Source organism: Excalfactoria chinensis, chromosome 20 (genome assembly GCF_039878825.1).
Source record: "Excalfactoria chinensis isolate bCotChi1 chromosome 20, bCotChi1.hap2, whole genome shotgun sequence".
NCBI classification, from domain to species: domain Eukaryota; kingdom Metazoa; phylum Chordata; class Aves; order Galliformes; family Phasianidae; genus Excalfactoria; species Excalfactoria chinensis.
The window spans coordinates 4,705,352-4,724,943 of NC_092844.1; the positions used below are offsets into that span (position 1 = coordinate 4,705,352).

General features: G+C 40.3%; 1 protein-coding gene across 6 annotated transcripts in view; it reads right to left on the reverse strand.

The window, feature by feature from the left end:
• Positions 1-733: 733 nt before the first annotated feature.
• CFAP74 (cilia and flagella associated protein 74) overlaps positions 734-19,592 on the reverse strand; it is a 35,389-nt gene continuing 16,530 nt past the window's right edge. For 2 of the 6 annotated variants that reach the window (XM_072353985.1, XM_072353984.1), the window contains exons 15-39: positions 19,042-19,108; positions 18,868-18,957; positions 18,502-18,675; positions 18,176-18,338; positions 17,485-17,597; positions 17,105-17,227; positions 15,859-15,980; positions 13,801-13,929; positions 11,246-11,333; positions 10,428-10,601; positions 9,929-10,062; positions 9,111-9,387; positions 8,532-8,639; positions 8,052-8,227; positions 7,336-7,470; positions 6,944-7,053; positions 6,514-6,569; positions 6,069-6,188; positions 5,632-5,784; positions 5,085-5,220; positions 4,431-4,588; positions 3,311-3,449; positions 2,749-2,882; positions 2,419-2,553; positions 734-1,295 (exon numbers count right to left, since the gene is read on the reverse strand). In XM_072353985.1, the coding sequence (XP_072210086.1) occupies positions 1,188-1,295; positions 2,419-2,553; positions 2,749-2,882; positions 3,311-3,449; positions 4,431-4,588; positions 5,085-5,220; positions 5,632-5,784; positions 6,069-6,188; positions 6,514-6,569; positions 6,944-7,053; positions 7,336-7,470; positions 8,052-8,227; positions 8,532-8,639; positions 9,111-9,387; positions 9,929-10,062; positions 10,428-10,601; positions 11,246-11,333; positions 13,801-13,929; positions 15,859-15,980; positions 17,105-17,227; positions 17,485-17,597; positions 18,176-18,338; positions 18,502-18,675; positions 18,868-18,957; positions 19,042-19,108 (3,322 nt within the window). In that variant the 3' untranslated portion in view covers positions 734-1,187. Of the gene's footprint in view, positions 1,296-2,418; positions 2,554-2,748; positions 2,883-3,310; positions 3,450-4,430; positions 4,589-5,084; positions 5,221-5,631; positions 5,785-6,068; positions 6,189-6,513; positions 6,570-6,943; positions 7,054-7,335; positions 7,471-8,051; positions 8,228-8,531; positions 8,640-9,110; positions 9,388-9,928; positions 10,063-10,427; positions 10,602-11,245; positions 11,334-13,800; positions 13,930-15,858; positions 15,981-17,104; positions 17,228-17,484; positions 17,598-18,175; positions 18,339-18,501; positions 18,676-18,867; positions 18,958-19,041; positions 19,109-19,592 lie in introns of those variants that run through there. The other 4 variants (XM_072353986.1, XR_011905658.1, XM_072353988.1 and 1 more) reach the window with 4 other exon arrangements.

Consider the following 19,592-nt stretch of genomic DNA (forward strand, 5'->3'; position numbering starts at 1 on the left):
TGAAAGTTCAGGAGTTCATATCCGGTGATCCAACAGCAATCCATGGCTGCAGATCTCGGCATACAAGCATGATGTTCAGGAGTACAGTTAGAGAAGCAGAAAACTTAAGCTTCTGAGAAACTCAGATGTATTGCTGACCTGTTTTGGAGGTGAGGTGTTGAATAGGATTGTTTCTTTCCCCAGGAGATGAGTTACATGAAGGCTGGAGTTGCTGCGTTGAGCTCCTCCTAGTTGGACTAGTATGAGGCATTTACCTTTGTGACATTTACAAATGGTCTGTTTCTGTTTTCTTACTGCTAAGCTAAGTGAGCAATTTTAACAGCTACGCAAGTGATGAAGGGTTTGGGAGCAGTGGTCAGGAAGATCTGCCACAGGATTACTGTGATTCATGAAAGATGATGCAAGATTTAAGGGATATCTATGCTCCAGAGTTTTACTGACTCGCTGCTCCCTTGTTCCCTATCTTAAACTGGTTCTGTACTCTTCCCTGAACCGGATACCACTTGTTGAACCAAATTAAACCCATGGGGCACTTCAGCTTCCCCAGTAACCAGCAGAAATCTGTTCTTAGTCAGAATTCAAATGAAAACAAATACAGAAATTAAATTCCTGGGCAGCCATAATCTAGTGTCTAATCACGGACAGTGATTCGTAAGCAGCATGGTCACTCTCTCTTCTTGATCATGGAGATATCACACTGTATTGCAAAAATGACTGTCCAAACTAGCAGGAGGAGGCTGAAAAGAAAGTGCTTTATTCTGGTCATAGGAGGGAAAAAAAAGAAAACAAAAAACACTGCAGCCATTAAAATGCATGTGAAGTTAGAAACAGACATTGTTGGAAACTCACCCACTTAGAGGTAACAGGAAAAAGATACTTTCTGAGGGAATTCCTGCCTTTAGAAGACACTGCAATTAACAGTAGGTGTATCTACTTGGTGCCTCATGTTGATTCTTCCCTATACTACAAGCTTAGCATCACCAGGTCAGTCTAAAAGTAAAACGAGTAGATATGGAGTTTATATAGATTCTGTGGGGAGAAAAGCAGGAATTGTATGCGTTACTTTCCTTTCTGCTTTCCTCCTCCCCTCACATATTTGCAACAGTTTCAGAATCTTCCCAGGTTCCAACTGACATGCAGTGATTTCCCAAATATTAGGTCTTCACCTTCCACGTAGCTCGGGGCCCTCAGCAAGTGGGAGCAGATGCAGCTGTTGCCACAAAGAGGATTCGGTAGGATTCCTTGATGTCACCTTTTAAGTTCAGGAAGGCTGTCTCAACCAGGGGGGCACTGGCCTACAAAAAAAAAAAACCCGACACATAAAAACAGCCTATTTCTTTTGTACACAGAATAGGTCAGCTGGCCAAATTCTGAACTATTTTTCAGCTCAGGTGTAAGGTGCACCCCCTTGTAGCCATAGGTTACCTCTCTTCCCTCTGGGTTGGTTGTTTCCTGTCTTCAACACCATGTTCACACTGCAGTGAACAAAGTAGCAGTGATTAAGTGCTCTATCCACAGAGCACTACAGATTCTGTCATCACGTTACATCCACAGCAACTGGGTAAGGCAGCAGCAAAGAATGCTGCAGCAAGGGTTCGGAAAGAAGCAAACCCCCTTAGCCATGATTTAGTGTTCAATCTTGTGTAACAACTAGTGGTTGCCAAGAGGAACTATGTCAGCCTTGTATGTCGTGCCAGGATCTTTCCTGCCTTCTTTCCAAGCAATGACAGCATCCTTTTAATTTTGGATTAGGCCACTCGTTCTGCCATCCCACACAGTACTGACAACAAAAATTAGCAGAGTGAATTCTTTCAGTCTGCACAAGTACCCAAGAAGATTAATTTGGAAGGGCAGTTACAGCCCTAGGGCTGTTTTGAAGTCATATCAAGACTCTGCAATACAAAAAAAGCAGGAGGTGCCAAGGAAACAGGCTTCATGAAGCAGTTCATAAAGCAGAAATGAAACTGACTTCTAGGAAGATACCAAAAGAAAAGGAACCCAAACTTTAAAAGAAATGTGAACACTGTGGCAGAATGATCCATGGGAACCTAGTTCTGTATCAGCAGGACTGCAGGTTTCCTTGAAAAAGGAGCATGAAGAAATTCACTTCATGGATGTGAACAAAGCAGAATCTTTCAGTGAATAGCAGCAGTATTTTGGCGCTGTATTCTGGTATAATGCGGTGGTCTGTACGAAGTTATTTTAAGTCCCGTAAAGTGCAAGTGACTAATGCTTGTTCTCACACAGATGAATGGAAGTCAAAGATGAGATAGAAAGCCTTCAAATCATACATATAGTTACTGGCTTTTGTTCCTGTATCCTAATGTGTCAAAGCAGCTTTTGTATTGATCCTGTAAGTCAGTGAAAACACAGCTGCAGTGCTGGCGGTTTAAGAAGCAATGTGCAACTGTTACTTACATCAAAGTCAGCAGGTGGCACCCAACAGACGCTGATGCATTTTACATGACCACGATCAACTTTTCCCTTCACAGGTTCAATAGCAAATCCCTTCTTCTGGAGGTGTGATAGGTTATCAAAACAGAACTCCACGCCCTACAAGAAACACAACACACCTCCATCACAGACAGTTCAGTTTCTTTATACATAATAACCACTTCGTGTGAAGTTTGTTAGAAAAACATGAGAGTCATTTTTAACCTGGAGGGCAACCTTTTGACAGAAGGCACTGGTAACCATTTACACTCTAGCAGTGTTTTTATAACAGCACCTGATATAGGATTGCATTACCTTCACCTTCTTTGATGCAGCCTGAGTTGTCTGTATAGCTCCAACTTTCAGTTCTGTCACTGCTGGCAGTAGAGCATTCTCTCCCTCAGTGTGCTCCAGAAGCAGGAGAATGGACTTCACTGGTTCTCGTAGCTCTAAAGAAATATGAATCAAGTACACTTTGAGGATAAGCTCAAACCCCTGAAAGCATGTCTATTTCATAGCAGGACAATCCCATTTATGCTATAACATGCAAAACAACTTTATAAATATTCAACGCGCATCAGAGAAGTGGCAGAAAATCAATACAGCTTGGTCCTCTGTATTAGTATTAAATTATAATAGGTATTTGCAAGGTAAATTGCAAAGATACATGACCTTCATTAAGACACAACTGCATTAGAATTCAGATAAAATCTTTCCTTAAGAGAAAGTTTCATGCAGGTTTGGAGGGGGGGGTTATGAATATTGGTTATACCGTAAATCTTACTTGTTCTCATTGTGGAAAGGTTATCCTTAGCATACTTTCTCTTAAAAGAAAAGGAAATTATTATATGTAATAAAACAAGCGGCAGCACACTACCTTCTTTTTGTGCATTTTTTGATGACAGAGGTACTGTTACAGCCAAGGACTCAGTGGGCACATCCAGTGGAATTCCACCTTCCACAAACATGGGATGATCTCTTGCTGCACCCTTGAGCTGAATCACATGGACAGTCTTCTACATTGGACAAGAATATTTTGGATACAGGTTACAGCTTAAGCACCACTGTAACTGGAATACTGACACAACAGCCTCAGTTGCTGAAGAATGGTATCATCTATCATCTGCTTACCTTCAATGTCAGGAGGCACCACACACTAACACAAGAATCCTGCATCTTCCCCTTGTCTTGTCTGCTCAAGCACTTTTGTTTTAGACATTTTATTCTTAGGCAGTGTGCTTCAGAAGGGACTGCAATAACTACACTAAAGCCACTGAAAAAATAAAACTCATCTGCTGCCAAACTCAGCTTGAAGTTAGTAAACTTGAACCAGCCTCCATTTTACTCTGATTTTCTTTCTTACCTGCAATTCCAAAGATAATCTAGGGATACAAAACATGCAAGGAGAGGAAACAGTACTTATTTGGTCACTCTATTTCTACTCAGTTTGCAGTGTGTGCTGATGGTCATTAGTGGTCACCCTTCATTATCTTTCGGTTATCCTTTTTTGGACTATAGCATCAAGCTACCTGCCGTGCTGCCAGCCCGTGTGTCCTGATTTGGGCTCCATCTAAGCTCAACTGCTGCTCTACAGATGGAAGCCTCCTCCTTCATGCTGAGAGAATGCAGAAGCCGCTTCCTGGTACTCAGTGCACCTGCCAGTTTGCACTGTGCATCATAGCTCTGCTCCCTTCTACAATTAACTACTACTTACAGAGAACCCAGCTGGAGCAGTGCTCATCAGTGTGGCAGCAAGCTAGCTCCCATCACCTCTTGTGTTCACGCTGTGCACAGGACTGAACCTCAAGTTACAATTGTTATAAATGAGAAACTGAATATTTAAACCTGAAAAAAGCCAGCAGGTCCCAACCCTGTCGTTTCCTACCTATATCAGTTAATCTGATAAGGATAATATTTCTGCCTACAAATCCTGTCCTAGATACAATTATTTACAGTTCCTACTAAGATCCATACTGATAAAATCTTGATTGCCTTACCTTGCCAAAGAGCACAACCTTGAGACACTCAGAATAGTACAGACCTTCATGCTCAGGACTGAAGGTAACAGTAAAGTCCTGGCTTTCCCCAGCAAGAATTTCTCCTTCTGTTGGATCGACACTGAACACACTTGGACCATGATGATGGTTCTCTGTTCCTTGTAAATGGAAACAAGGATATAGGTGAGAGAGAAGGACAGTTCAGTTTTAGTTCTGCATTTATTTTAAGCCCATTTCATTTTTGTTAGAACACAAAATAGGATCTGATAAATGGTTCTGTGGCAAAACAGAGCATTACAAATTCTAGATAAGTCCATTTATCTGTTTAATGCCCCAGTGGAGCTGAAGAGGCATCACCATACCCTCCCCATATTTTTCCATATCTTTCTTACAGGGATGGACAACCCAGAATATGCTCTGATGTAAAAATGCTGTATAGGCTTATCTAGATTCAAACACTGGTGTCTCCTTCTTGATGTCTGCTCAGGCTGCATAGACTTACAGCTACCTACACTGACAGATTTAGTACAGCTCCTGTTGGGGAGACAAAATTGTGCCTTTCATTTCAGCCATGTGATGCCCCAGGTTCTGACAGACTCATATAAGTCTAATGTGATAAAGTATTGCTGCTATTAGATAGTGTGTAAAAGTTACCAGCAGTAAAACTTGTAACTCCTTGCAAAGACGACATAAGAAAGGACGGAACCCTCTGCTGATCTTTGTCCCTCGTGGATGAAAATGAATCCAGATGAATGGAGTATTGCAGGGTCAGCATGGAAGTGTTCTGTATCTGATAACATGAATTTATACAACAGCATTTTTATGAAGAAAATTGATTCTCAGGCCTATGGGATCTCTATTTTGTAAACTGGATGGATTTATTTTGCTGTGTTACCACACTATTGTGTACTCTCTCTATACTGCCTAGATCTACAGAAAAGATGACACAGGCTCTTTCTCTTCTATAGAAGGTATCACATCCCTTTATATTATGCACAGGCAGAACCCTGCAGGCAGCACAGGACCAGCAAACAAGATCCCTTCTGCACAGCATCGTTACCTTCAGCCCAAATCATTCTGCCAGATGTGCCTGTAAAGCTCTGTTCTTTTGCCTACTGCTCACATTCCACCAGTCTAGGAACTATAGAACTCTTCATCCTACCTGCAGAAATCATTGATACGCTTTCTGGTTCAGCTTTACCTTGAACGTGGAAGTTGCCTTCTCTCTGGTTAGGACGTAGCCCATATCAAGTACTTCTTCCACAGAGCAGATGGTTGATGCCATCACCCCGTTACCAGTGATCCTTAATGGCAAGTTGTTTTTTACAGTCTGGATGTCCAGCATTTCAAAAAACTGCTGAGGAGATGTCTGCATCAACCCGTTTGCTGAAGGAAACCCCCCCCCACAGCACTGCCTGGGCTCCAGGTCAGCCTCCCTCTGAGCCACCCAAATCTTCTGCCCTTGGACCCCCAGCCCCAGTGAGCTGTTACTACAGAACTTCTGAATTTAGCACACAGGCAACAAACTTTTGCTTATTATACAGACATAGCTCAGTCAGCAATACCTGTATATAACTCAGCCCCTTATTTCTCCCTCTTCTGCCTCACTTATTGTTCCCATTACAACTCTTTACTCACCAATTTACTCTCACTGGGAGAAAAAGAGATGATGAAGGCTTTGATTTCACCTGGCTCAAGCATCCTAACTGGTCTGACCAACAGGAAGGGACCACTGGGATTCAGAACTGAGAACCGCAGCTAAAGAAGTGCAAGTCAAGGGAAAAAAAGTTTATGAACAAGAACAGGGAAAAGAGACACAAGAGCAGATTCCAAGTATTGTTCTGGACAAAAAAGAACATGTGTAAACCATCTCCAAAGAAATATGGAAGATCAATAACTAAGAGGAAAGAACGATATATTGGTTAAATATTCTTGGTAATGTATTTCTTACGTCACCAGATTTCAGAGTGAGACTGGAGGAATCTCCTCCTTAATTTAGAGTTGAACCACTCCTACAGATAAGGCTCAAAACAAACAGCAACTGAATGACAGATTAACTCTGCTGTGTTCCAAACAAGGATACTTCCAGCTTCTCCGGGGAGATATTTTGTATTGTAGTTTGCTTCAGTATTGTATAGCCTGTTGGGAATGTAAACAAGATTTAAAACCATAATGAAGCTTACACCCAACACCATTGCTTCCTTTAAATCATGTTTCTACCCACATCAAACATGCATTCCACTTCTATGGCTAACAAATAGAGACCTTCAAATGCTTTTAAATTTGCACAGTCTATTGCCAAGTTCCTGATTCCACATTTCAGTATCAAGTTAGCTTTTTATATGCCTCAGCAGTCCAGATAGGCTCCTAATTTTCCACCTGACTACCTTTCACTGGGCTAATTTCATTACTGACATTCAAAAAACCCACCAAATGCAAAAAGAAAATGCACAACTATGCTCGGAAGAAATTAAAGACTGAAAAAACTCAGTGTTTGAATTCAAATCTCATACCTACTGCCACATCACCAAAATCGACCGTGTTTTTGCCGTTATCTGAAGTGACCACAACAGATGGTGCTACAGCTGGACAATGCAGCTCCAAATACAAGGTGTTACAAGGGCTGGGGAGAGAATAGAAGGATATTTGCTCTAAAATTTTACAGGCGAAAGAAACCGAGTGTCAGAACTCGGTTCCTATTTTGTTCACACAGCAGTATGGATTGCATGTAAGATTCTCACCCAACTAGTGGGCTGTGAGCATGCATTTCTACCACTGACCTAGGAAACAAATCTGAAAATAAACTAAAGGAGTAAATGAACCTGCCCACCACTTCCCTGCAAACCTTCTGAAATACCAAGAACTACAAAGATCTCACTTCAAGTCGTGTGTGTGTGTGGAATACCTGAAGCTTAGACTTTCCAAGCCTCTCTTTTCATCAATATCTCCACTTGCAACAAAGCATGGTATGGTGTATTTTTCAAACCTTCCTCTGAAATTCCTTGTCAGGAATGCCTGGGCTGCTGTATAAGCTTCCGAGCTAGAAAAATCCAGGAATAAGAATAGCCTTAGTAAGTCAGAGAGAAAAGAAGGGAAAAAAAATATCAAAAGGTACCTACTAAACAAGCTGTATTTACTTTTTCTTTGTTAGACATTCAAAATACAGCATAGCAGTGACACTAAATGACTGTCTCAACGCACCAGAATGGATAGTTTCCATCTGGGTTGAATTTGTTCAGCTCTGTTAGACCTATTTAGAAAAGGTGTATCCTTTAGTAATTTCTACTGGTAATAAAGTTCAGCTGTCTAGTTGCCCCTTAAAATCATTCTCTTGTATCCTGCAGCCAAATCTACCAGTGCAGCCATAGCTCATGCTTTCTGATAGATTCTTTGAAGTCTTCAATTTCTCTGATGCATATAAAAGGATTCTTTGCCTTACATGAGAGGTTACAGCTGCGTGGCGTAAAAGCAGCGCTAATTTTGGAAGCAGCATTTGCAATGTAGCTGAAGTTATTTCTTCACTACAGTTTGGCTTTTTCCCCACATGCAGGTTTTAGTAGATTTATAAAGAATTATAAAGAGAATTCATTTAATTGATAGAAGATGCTTTTGCTGACTTACTCAGGCTTTATCTCTTTGGATTCTGGAACTGGTTTTGGTTTATCTGAAGATTCTGGTTTATCTGAAGAACTCAGGCGTTTAGTGCTTCCAGTCCTTACAACCTGTCCGGAGGACTGCTGTCTGGAACTGGAAACACTTGATTTCTTTCGCTCTCTCTTTTCATCTTTCTTCACTTCCTGCAAACACACAGCATACCTGCACACTAATACCAATCACAGGTAACGCAACCAAGACATTCCTTTACAAATATTGAGTCCCTGTCCTATAGGGGATGAAAATGTTACAGTGAAGTAAAACTGATGTGCAGTCTGTTCACTGAGCAATAAGTGCAGCAGTGCACTCCTGTACAGACAGGTCTTACATCAATCAGGAGTTTGGGCTTCAACATGGAAATAATTTTATGATAAAAATACCATCTAGAGAAACAAATATCGGGAAGTAACAGACCAACAGCACGTGCTAGTTCTCAGCATTCCTTACTTGTATTTCTGCCCCTGTTGCAGCTGCTTCACAAAGCCTCTGAGCTGCCTCTTCTCTGATTAGCTGATCTGACAGTGTTGGTCTGAAGGACACTTGAATCAAGCTTTTCTGGGAGAGAGAAAACACACACAAGAATGATAGGCAGAATTCATCTTTCATACATGTGTTATACCTACAAAGCCTGATAGGGGCATATATCTGATAGAAAATATATATATATATATATGTGTATATATATATATTCCCCTAATGAGACAAACTTAAGGATGAGATCACTTTCAGCTTTTCTGAAGTCTGCTGCATCACAGTGGGCAGCTATTACATGACCATTCTTTCTGATATCTGAAATTTCTTCAAATAAATCATAGCAATAGCACTGGGGAAAGAATACACAGGGAACATCTCCCATAAACCAGGTTTGATGGTTAACCCCTTAAGTCTAATTTAAAACTGTTCCAGGTGAAGTCTTCCAACTATGCTAATAATTTGTTTTCAGCATCATTTGCAAGTCACAGAACAGGCAGAGATCTGGATGATCAAAAGATGTGTTTGAACACTTGACATTTAAAGCGAATGCACCTTTCCAGGCAGCACAGTTCCAACAGAAGGCACGATTGTCACAGGGCAGTCTTCTGGCACGCAGAATTCAAATGAAGTGGGTCCAACAGGGGCAACTTCCCCATTGCCAATCCTTGGGACTGCATGAGTAAAGAAGTTGGCACTCACATGGGAATTCATCACATACAGTGTTGCTGTAGACACATCATTTAGAGCTGTTGCAGCAAACTGAACTAAGGAATGAGACAATTCAAGAGGTGGGTGGACTCCAACTGCTCTGCATGACAACTTGAATTGTCTAAAAATAAACACATGATAAATTGTTTCAGCATAAAATAGTCTCCTCATCAGCCCGAAAAATAGGAAACTGATCCTGTAGTCCCTATTTAAGAAGAATTTCTCAAGCTTACAATGGAAATTCTGCATAAAGATGGAAAATAACACTATTCTTATGAACCATACATGAACTCTTCCTCTATGAAGAAATACATCCAGTCAAATCATTAAGTTTTTTGTCATCATTATTTTAGCAGCGTAGCTTAATGCATGAAGCATTTTCCACACACACACACACACACACACACAAATACTAATAACTTAAAAAATATTCAGTAATTGCACTCAAAAAGCAGGCAAAACATTGCAGGCTAAGACCTGGGGCAAGCTAACAGCTTGCACATGAGACATGTAAACTAAGGATGAAACTGATAGCAATGAGCAACTCTTCTCAACTGAATCCATACCTGCCTCACAGTTCTGTCCCAGCCTCACCTCTTCATAGTGGCAGGGATTTTGTTACTGGACAGGGTTATGTGAATGGCTGAAATTTCTTCACATACCTATTAGCCTCTGACTTGCAGGTCAGTTCAAAGCTGTACTCTTTTGCCTTGTTGGCTTTAAAGATTACGTGCAATGTCAGACTTTCAAGAGGAAGAAGAACTCCAAATCCATCATTGGGCTGAATGTCAACAAACTTCAAAGTAGCAAGATAAGAAATAATTGTTAGGATAATAAGATATCAAAGTTATTACTACTGCTTTTATTAAAATTACCGAACTTAGAAAATTAGATGCAAATACTGTTATTAAATGTAGAAATGTCAGGAAAACAAATCAAGAAGCTTCCATTTGAGTTGCAGTGCCCAGCATCTGACTGATGTGCACTTTACTAACCTTACAGGAGCTTGAGAAGCAGAAATTTAAATCCATTAAGTCAAGTTTAGGTGGAATCTCTTTCCTTTGCTTCTTACCATCCACGCTAATCACCTTTCTCAATTTCCACAGTTTCCAAATAGTTAAATATCATACAAGAAGGGCTGTGTTCAGGATAACCACCTACCTCTGGGAGTCTCACAAATCCAAACTCCTGTGGCAAGATGGACTTGTTCATCAAAGTGACGTTTGTCCACACAGCTTCATAGATGGTGCAGTATCCAAAATTGATTTCTGATGGACTGATCTCCAAGTCAGAAGTAGTAACAACTGCATGGACAGTAAGATTAATTTGTTTAGCCTGAAACAAACCCAAAAGCAAAGAATATAAACCTCTACCTGCAGTACCACGTGGAAAGAATTTAAGTGAGACATCATCAGAAAAGAGAACCACAAAATAAGTTGTTCTACTACATTCTTTCAGAGCAGCAAATGTAAATGTAACATATTTATCTTGAACTTCAGCCTCATTGTTCTTCAAAAATAAGCGATAATAAATAGCTCTTTAGAAAACATAATTGCCAAAACCCCGCCCTGTTAGTTATCTGAAATTCTGTATGTTAGAATGGAATCACATCTGCATCTCCAGATAACACGAATTCTAAGAATATGCTACATCAACAGTAGAGAGAAGGATGAAGAAATTGTGAGAGCTCTGTTACAGAAGAAACTGCAAGGGAATAAGCAAACACTAATTAGAAAGGATTAAATTGTCAGTATTGTAAACATGCTGACAAGGAAAAACCATCACGAGATCTATATTGCCAGTGTGAATGGCTTTTGCTGTTGTCACAGGACTTTGACTTGTAAAGCAAGGTTAGGTGTAACACTGTAATGTGATGGAAAGCACAGCAGTGACAGCAGAACAGCAAAACCTCACGCTGCAGCAAAGGAGGACTTGCCCAAATACGGATCTACAGGATAAAAAGCCCCACAGCAACTAACATTATCTGCAATCTGTATCGTCACTGGAGCTTCCAGAACACTTGTCTCTTCATTAAAACAGCTCCCTGCGTCTTCGGGGAGGGAGCGCCTGAAATGAAAAAAGTTGCATTTAGCTTCATAAAAATACTGTGGTTATTTTCTGTCAAAGGGGATTAATGAACCTGTGATGGATGTGTTTCTGAACCAAAGGAAAAGGCTTCTACTTTTGATGTTGTATTTGTGCTACAGAGTATTCACATTTAGACTGGGTTAAGCACCAGCTCCAATGCTTCTATGAAGTTAAAAGCATTGTAAGCTTTACATATACAAGTATCAGGGAGAATGGTAGATGAAAATGCCAACCAAGAATTACAGTGACCTATGAAGTTCTACCTATTGGTAGCACCGGTTGGATCACATGGCACCAAGACATAAATAAAGTGAAACACACTTGGAGACCAATAGTGTCTGATTAGGTACCAGATTAGTCATTTACAAGAGGCGTGTGCTCTGTTGCTGCAGCATCTTGCTATCATAAGCTCAGTTTCAGAGCTTGAAGCCAAGACAATACAAAAGCTAACATTTTTAGCTCTGCTGGTCTATTTATGGTGTCTTACAGCACCAGAGTGAGTTGCTTCCTGTTTTTAGGACTTCACACTGATAATATTCCTACTACTACTATTGGAATTGCTAGCGATTTTTTAATGTATTATTAAAGGATGGTTAAAAAATAAATAGCACCCACTCACGATCATCATACTGATCTGAGATGTTGCTGGCTTTTATTTTGCAAGCCTGAGATGTGATTGTTAACTTGTTTAAAAATAGAACACAGAGATAAAAATAAAGTAGGAATAAAGTATCAGCTTCCACTTTGTCACGGGACATTAGAATAGCAGAAGGAATTCATGTGTTGCAAAATGATCCCGGGGGAAAACATAATAATTGTTACTATACGTACACAGCAATGGGTTCTAAAGTAGCTGTTGTGCCTCAGGGAAGAGACACTGAAATCCTTTGGACTGTTTTCTGATAGCAGCATCTTTGTTCTTTAAAGCCATTAAGGGGAAGCATGAGAGACCAATCAGATTTAGACTGCCAGCATCTGCAGAACTACTTCCAAATACAAATAATAATAATAATAATAATAATAATAATAATAATAATAATAATAATAATAAAGTAGAAGATGCAGTATTTGGGAATGCTGAAATGAATTCTCAGATTAGAGAATTTGCCTTCAAATGAGCAGAAAATAGGTCTTTGCTTCTAGCACCCAGATAGTTACGTGAGCGTTGTAACATCTGACCATGCATTTCAGTGTGCACAGAATACTTGGGGGAGCTTCCCAAGCCTTCAGTCATCTTATCTGCTTACTTAGTCTTGCTGAATGAGTGTTCCTTTTTACTTGTGCTGCTTTTCAAAGAGCTCTTCATTCTCCTGAGGAAACTGAGCTTAAGTCCATGAGGAAGCATTTAAAGAAATGTGTCACTAGCTCAGTTCTCCACATCAGCTTGGAGCAAGCTCATTTCCTGTCATACACACTCTCCAGTGTGTTAGGCCTTTTAATATGATCTATATACTGAAACAGCCAGATACTTATTTTGTGTGTCAGAAAAGCCTTAATCTCATCAAATCTCCTTTCTGAAGCTTCCTCATTTTTCAAAAGGCAGATTAATTTTCTAAATCCAAGCTATGCTTCTATCTACTCTGTAAGTATAACAGTGCTTTGCAGCATCTGAAGTTTAGGAATGGAAGAACATCATGATAATGGTTGTTGTTACAGTAACCTGATAGGATTTGGTATGTTACAAGAATTATAAGTACTTTTGGTTCCTTGAACACTAACCAACATGCTGAGGATGCTGATGCTTACTCTCCCATTTTAGAACTGGGTTTGATTTAAAGAGATGCTGAGCACATCAGTGAAAATCCAAATGTGTAACTCTATGAAAAAAAAAATGGCTTTCTTTGTTTCTATGGCTGAGTTACGTTTGTACACACAGACGTATTGTGAAGTAGAAAAGGAGAAACTTGCTGAGATAAGGCTTCTAGCAGCTCTGAAGATGTTATATGAATTCCTACATGAAAATCAAAATCGTTGTGTTCACATTCCAGGGAAAATGTACGTGGGTAAGATATGAACAGTGAGTCCAACCATTCTTTCCTTACCCAGCAAGACCGGAGTGCTTGTCCAGAAATGATTTGATCACTGATCCATGAAGTAGCCACCTGCCCAGATAACTTCTCTTTCGTGTAAGAATAGCTTCCCCACAGAAATGGAAGCAGTCTACCAGGAATACAACTACTAGGATTTTGACACTGCTGCTGTCACTACAGGAAAAGCATTTCCTCATAGGTTTTCGATCCAAGTTAATTTCCTCTTTGTGCATCTGGTATCTTTTAAAGGGGGAGAAGGGAGTCTACAACTGAGCTGACACCAGCAGTGTGAAGTCCAGCCTGCTACAGACATCAGGTGAAGGAAGGAAAAAAATACTTGATTTGCTCAGATTTTGCATTGACAGCCTCCTGCTGACGTTATTTAAATGGCAAAAATATTAATGCTGGTGGGTTACCTGGGCAGAAACTTCAACTGCACACTGAAGGATGATTGAGGTTGAATGTAACCTGTTCTTGGGAGCAGCTTCATGTGTTTGCTCAATTCTTTGCACACCTCAAACTTCAAATGCAGCGTAGTTTTTGCTCTGCAAACAGATCAGATGTGTTCAAGTGACATCAAGGGCTACTGGTGCTGCCATCTTGGCAACATTTGCTCTTGCAGGTTGTTCCTCCCTCCCTCTCTTGCATCTCTGCTCTACATTAAAATTATAACTGTTCCAAGCTTCCTTTGAAAATGAAGGGCAAGTAAAACTGCTACGGCAAAATCACACACTTGCATTCTTTTAAGTTAAGTATAGAAAACAAGATTTTGGAATTACTGTAAGTAAACCCAGCTGTATTTCAGGCAAATGTACACAGCTGATTGGAACATAATTATCAAAGTGCAGCACAGTGATAAGTCAGGTCAGTGGAAAGTCAAAGCCAAATTATTGTGAAATACCAGCTAATTATTTGCTGCTAAAATACATCCTCTCTATCTGAACCAGTAGGAATGACTTGTGCAGTGTTTGAGGCATCTGACTGGTGCTCACTGCAGCACAGGGCCTGCTCAGAGTCCTCTGGTGAGGCAGGATCTCTGTTCAGTTATGACTGACAGCAGGGAGAATTTAGCAATGAAGAACTCTTCTTCTGTCTGAGAAACAGAAAAATAAAGACCAGCAACAATTTTTCCTAACAAAGGAGGTGGGGAGATGAACTGAAGACTTGATTTGCCAAGGTGTTAAGGACAGCATAATACATACTGAGTGCTTTTAATTTAGGGGAAGTTGATAAAGTTCTCTCAGCTAAAAAAATTAGGCCTAAGCAATTTGACAGCTTCTATATTTGGGACCCCTCTGAAATCTTAAGTTTTCATTAGGGTAGTTATTTTTCTTCCATGCTTGTAACTTTTATCCCTGGGTTATCTTCACCAAGTAAAACCTCTTACATAACTCGTGCTTCTCATATCTGTAGGCTGAATTTTTGAGATAACAGCTTTACTCATTTCTTTCCAACTGTGAAGAATCTGTGCAGTCTGTAAGAGGTTTAGAATGGATGTCTTCTACAGAACCAGTCTCCCCCACCCTCCCACAAAACCACCCCAATCTCTTGTTTAAATAGAATCTAAGATATGCAGATTGGTGAAATAGGAATGCTGAGTGTTTCATAGGGTTTGCATTAGGTAAAGACATCCAACGTAGACCTGAAGACAATTAGTAGAGTAAGAGTTCATATAATAGAATGTTACAGCAAGAAATGTCTGGGAGCCAATGAGCTGAAATATTGTCCTTCTGTTACAGTGCAAACAGAAGGAGCCTTCAGACGTTCCTGATGCAAACTATGGAAATACATATGTACAAAAAATATCTGGGCAATCATTATAATTCATAATTCATCACTATCTGTATACTTAAAAGTATCTGCCACTCTATGCAGTTCTTAATTCATGTATAGCTCAGGAAAGGCTGCATCTTTCCTGTGTTATAGGAAATGCAAAAGGACTGACTTGATTTACCCAGCATCACAGCACGTGTCTACAAAGACTGGCGACTGACCTTCTCAGTAAGGAACAGTTGGCATGAAACCAGCATTCAGAAAGTTCTTTGGCTGAATCAATTACACCCAATGTGCACTCAGTTTTAGGCACATTTATCTCCCTAATATTTAGCTTGCAGTTCCGTATGATGAAACTCACCAGGGCTGCTATTCCCTCGGGACTTAACAGCTCTATCACAGAACAGGCACAGCACAAGGAACCTTGTAGGAGTGGAAAGGCATCTATTAACTCAGACATTTCATAGCTAGTGCTGTTCTTGGGGATCTAGGGTAGTGGTATACCCAAGTCTAGTTTCCACAGTAGAGGGAAATTCAGAGGGCTTGTAATCAGGATGTCCTACTGAACACCAGGGGAAAATAAAAAGTGCAAAACTGTTCTTTAGCCTGCTTTGATAACCAGATATCTCTGGTACAAGAGACCCCTGAGATATCACCTGGTGACTTAAGATCTCGTCAATTAGCCGTGGAAGGCAGCTCACCTGCTCCGGATGTCAATGGAATCCTGGTAAAGTCTGTCATACATACAGATTTTTAAATCAATGTTGGGATTGGGCACCCACACTGGCACGTCAATAGAAACTCCAATGGCACTGAAGTACAGCTGTTAATACAAACCAGGAGTATCCTTATTTTTGTTAGTCTCAAATTGTTACTGATCTAAACAGCAAGAATTTCTGCTATAACCTACAGCTAAAATACATACTTGTTAAAGGTATCTTAATTAAACAAAGCTGTAGGAATATTTTACAAAATAGAGCCTAGATATGACTGTGTACCAGAACAGAAATGAATTATATTTTAGTTTGGACTCCTTTCCAGAGACTGTGAAGGGATAACGTGCTGCCCAAGAAACTGAAAAGAAATAAAGAGTTAAGTGAATGTGCAGGAAAGTCAGGAGGCTGCAGTTTGTTTATACAAAAAGGCAGTATGGTGCTATATTCCACATAATGACCTCGAGTCTAAATTTCAGCAGCCACATAGCTCAGACTTGGATAAAAATGATCCTTCCCTGCCAGAGCTGAAAGAAAGGGCATCCACAGGAATGTGCAGTGTGCATCTGCAGTTTCTTTTGTAGACTATTCCATCTGTAGATCGTTCCATCTGTAGACTGTAGGGAGAGCCAAGACTGGCCTACTGAGATTCTTGGGATATTTTCTTCCTTTTTCTTTTTTCTTTTTCTTTTTTTTTTTTTTTTTTTTAAATATATATATGTATATTGGCAAGCTTCTGTGAAGTGTTCCCAGGCAGAATTTGGCTTCCAATAAAATGCAGAATTAAAATATGCTGAAATGGTAACTAAAGTTGTCATCTGTCCCAGCCTTCACACATCAGTTTCACTACTTCGTGCTAAATAATTCCAGTGCTGATATATCAGAAAGAAAATAAACTGCGTGGGTTGGGAACAGAGGAAAATAATTTCAGATTTATATACAGGACAATAGATGTTTTCCAGTGGGGTGTCTGATAAATGGCTGCTTAGAAATTTGAGAGAATCTACAGGTTCAACAACCATAGTCCATCAGAAAGAAGGGCCATGATTTATAAGGTTTCCTACTGTTTGTCGTAGGTTACCTTATTGTTATTTCTTATGTCTATAAATCTATTTGTCCTTTGCCTGTTTCTCCTGCTTTTAGCACAAGATCTGCACTCCTGTAATTCATGGTAGAAGCAGAAGTAGGAGGGTTTCAACAGTGTTTGAAGCAAGTCTTACACAAAATCACTCACTGGTTTGCAGTCTGAGTTGTCAAACACGATCACAAACTCTGCCCGCACATCCCCAGGGATAGATGGCATAAATATCATCTCAAGTTTGACTGAGCTGAAGGGTCCAATCTCACCTTCAGTAACCTAAACAGGAAGCAACACAGTTTTAAGGAGAACCTCTCTTAGAGTTTTTGGCTATAAAAAAGCACGGGAGCAAACCAAGACATTCATTCCAACCCAAGACATTCTATGATTCCTTCATTAACCCTAAAACAGTGGATTCCACTAGGGTTGAAACTGATTGCGTACTTCAGCATTTGCCAGCAGAGTCAAAGCAATTTACTTGATGTAGGAGGCTTAGACTACTGAAAATCTTGTATGTATTTCAGGGCATTCATTACCTTTCCCAACATAATTTCAATTGCTGTTTCCTCAGGAGAGGGTTTCGTTAAATTATGTGCATTGTCTGTGTCTTTATCTGGACTGAAACTGAATGCATCTTGAGCAAGTTGTTCTGAAAGAAAAAACAAACACCAACAGACCCACAAAATGCTGGATGTGTGCATCAAACAGAGCAGCAAGAAAAAAAAAAACAACACAAAATGGTTGAGGTTGGTTGAGGTTGGTGATCAACACACACAAGAAACATTCAACACATATCCTGAAGAAGTTAAGTCTTTCTTGTACAGTACGGGATCTTCTTAAGTACGTAGTAAACATTAGGGATGAGAAGAAGCCTTATGAGGTTCATCTTTCTGTTTTCTTGTTACTAGAATTAAAGACTATAAAAATAAACCTGTCGTGTGGATTTCTCTTCTGAGGGGTGGGAATTTGGTTGCTGAGACAAAAATGATAATATTTTTGCAGTCTCTGAAGCTGAATTGTTGATCACTAATGAGGAGGATCAAGATTCTGTTGAATTTGATATAATGGTGCCAGTACATTATTTTTAGTCTTTTTTTTTCTGAGCTCCGGAGGATTTAGAGTTGAGGCAGCATACAAAGAGATGTAACATTACTACTAGCATGATGAACTACTTAATTTGGTGAAGTCTGGGAACCCTGCACCAGCAGTTTGTCAGAATCAGCTCACCTGTAGAACTTGTCTCAGTCCTCTGCTGCTCCACCTGGGCTACGCAGCAGGCTGGTTCTTCACTACCATCAGGACAAATCTGTTCTTCCTTTTCAAGCACAGATGACACAGAACTATTGCTGTCTTTCTTTTCAGGAGCAGAGTCACTGCTTGGTTGAGTAACCTATCAAAAATATTCAGGAAAAAATGATTTCTGCTGTGACCGATCACTGAGCTGTATCCAGCTCCAACTTCATCAAGGAGCTGCAGAAGTCCTTGTGTTTTCTTGTTACTCTTTCATGCTATAAATGGGATTGGTTAATTCGGGGAGATGCTTTTGAACCTACCATTGTGGTAGTAGAAGATTCTGCTGTTGTTCCACATCTGCTGCTGTTACCTGCTGATATCTGAACTTTGAATCTCGTTCCCAAAGCTCCAGTGTTTGTCAGGTTGACAGTTCGTGAGATCGTCTCTCCCACCACATGAGTGCCAAAGTCAACAAGCACTGTATCAAGTGCCAGCTGTAAGAAGAGAAAGCATTCATTACTGCTGTCCCAGATAGTCAGTGATGTCCATCATATGAGCATTCACTTCTCCAAGAAGAGGACTTTGAAGTTTTCATTTCAAAACAGCGTCCGGTAACTGCCAGCTGTGGGCACTCTCCTGCTGTCTCGCATTTTCTGCTGTTACTCTGACTTTAAACAGTCACTTACAATGCAAGTCTTGGCTGTGCATTTCAGTGGAACCGAGAAGGATCCTGTTTGGGCCATAAACATGATTTCTCCTTCCAGATCCTCATTGATCTAAAAAACAAAAGCAACCCCACCAGCCAAGTAGTGTGCAAAGATTCAGCCTATTTGACAAAGTTACCACTGAGGTGCACTTACCACAGGCTTAAAGGTTACCCCCACTTCACAGGACATTCCAGCAGGCATTTTACCAGGTGGGTCAAACCTATGAAGAGAAGCAGCATAGAGCTCCCAATTAAAGCCATGTATGAAGTTCCCCATTCCTACTCTTGTAGGAACAGTGAAGAATACTTATATATGTTTTCACTGTACAAACAAGGCAACTGGTGGAGCTGTGGCTCAATAAACATTGTTAAGAATGAAGCAGACCCATCACCTGTTCTAACACCTGGGAAGCCAGCATCAGTTTCAACCATGGATCTGTAACATTCCCACTATCCAAATAGGAAATGAAGAGGAAAAAAGAAGGTTGCTGCAAGTGATTAGAGAACGTGCTGCTTGCTGCAAGCTATATCAAAATCATCTTGAATAGAAACTGCCAGTCACTTCAATGCCTCATTTCATGGTGTCTGTGATGCAAACAAAATGCCCATCAGAAGACAAGAAGTCTCACAGCTGCACTCCAAATGAAATCACTGAGGCACAACTAGAGCCCTATTCTGCCCGACAAAAACAGGCTAGACAAAATA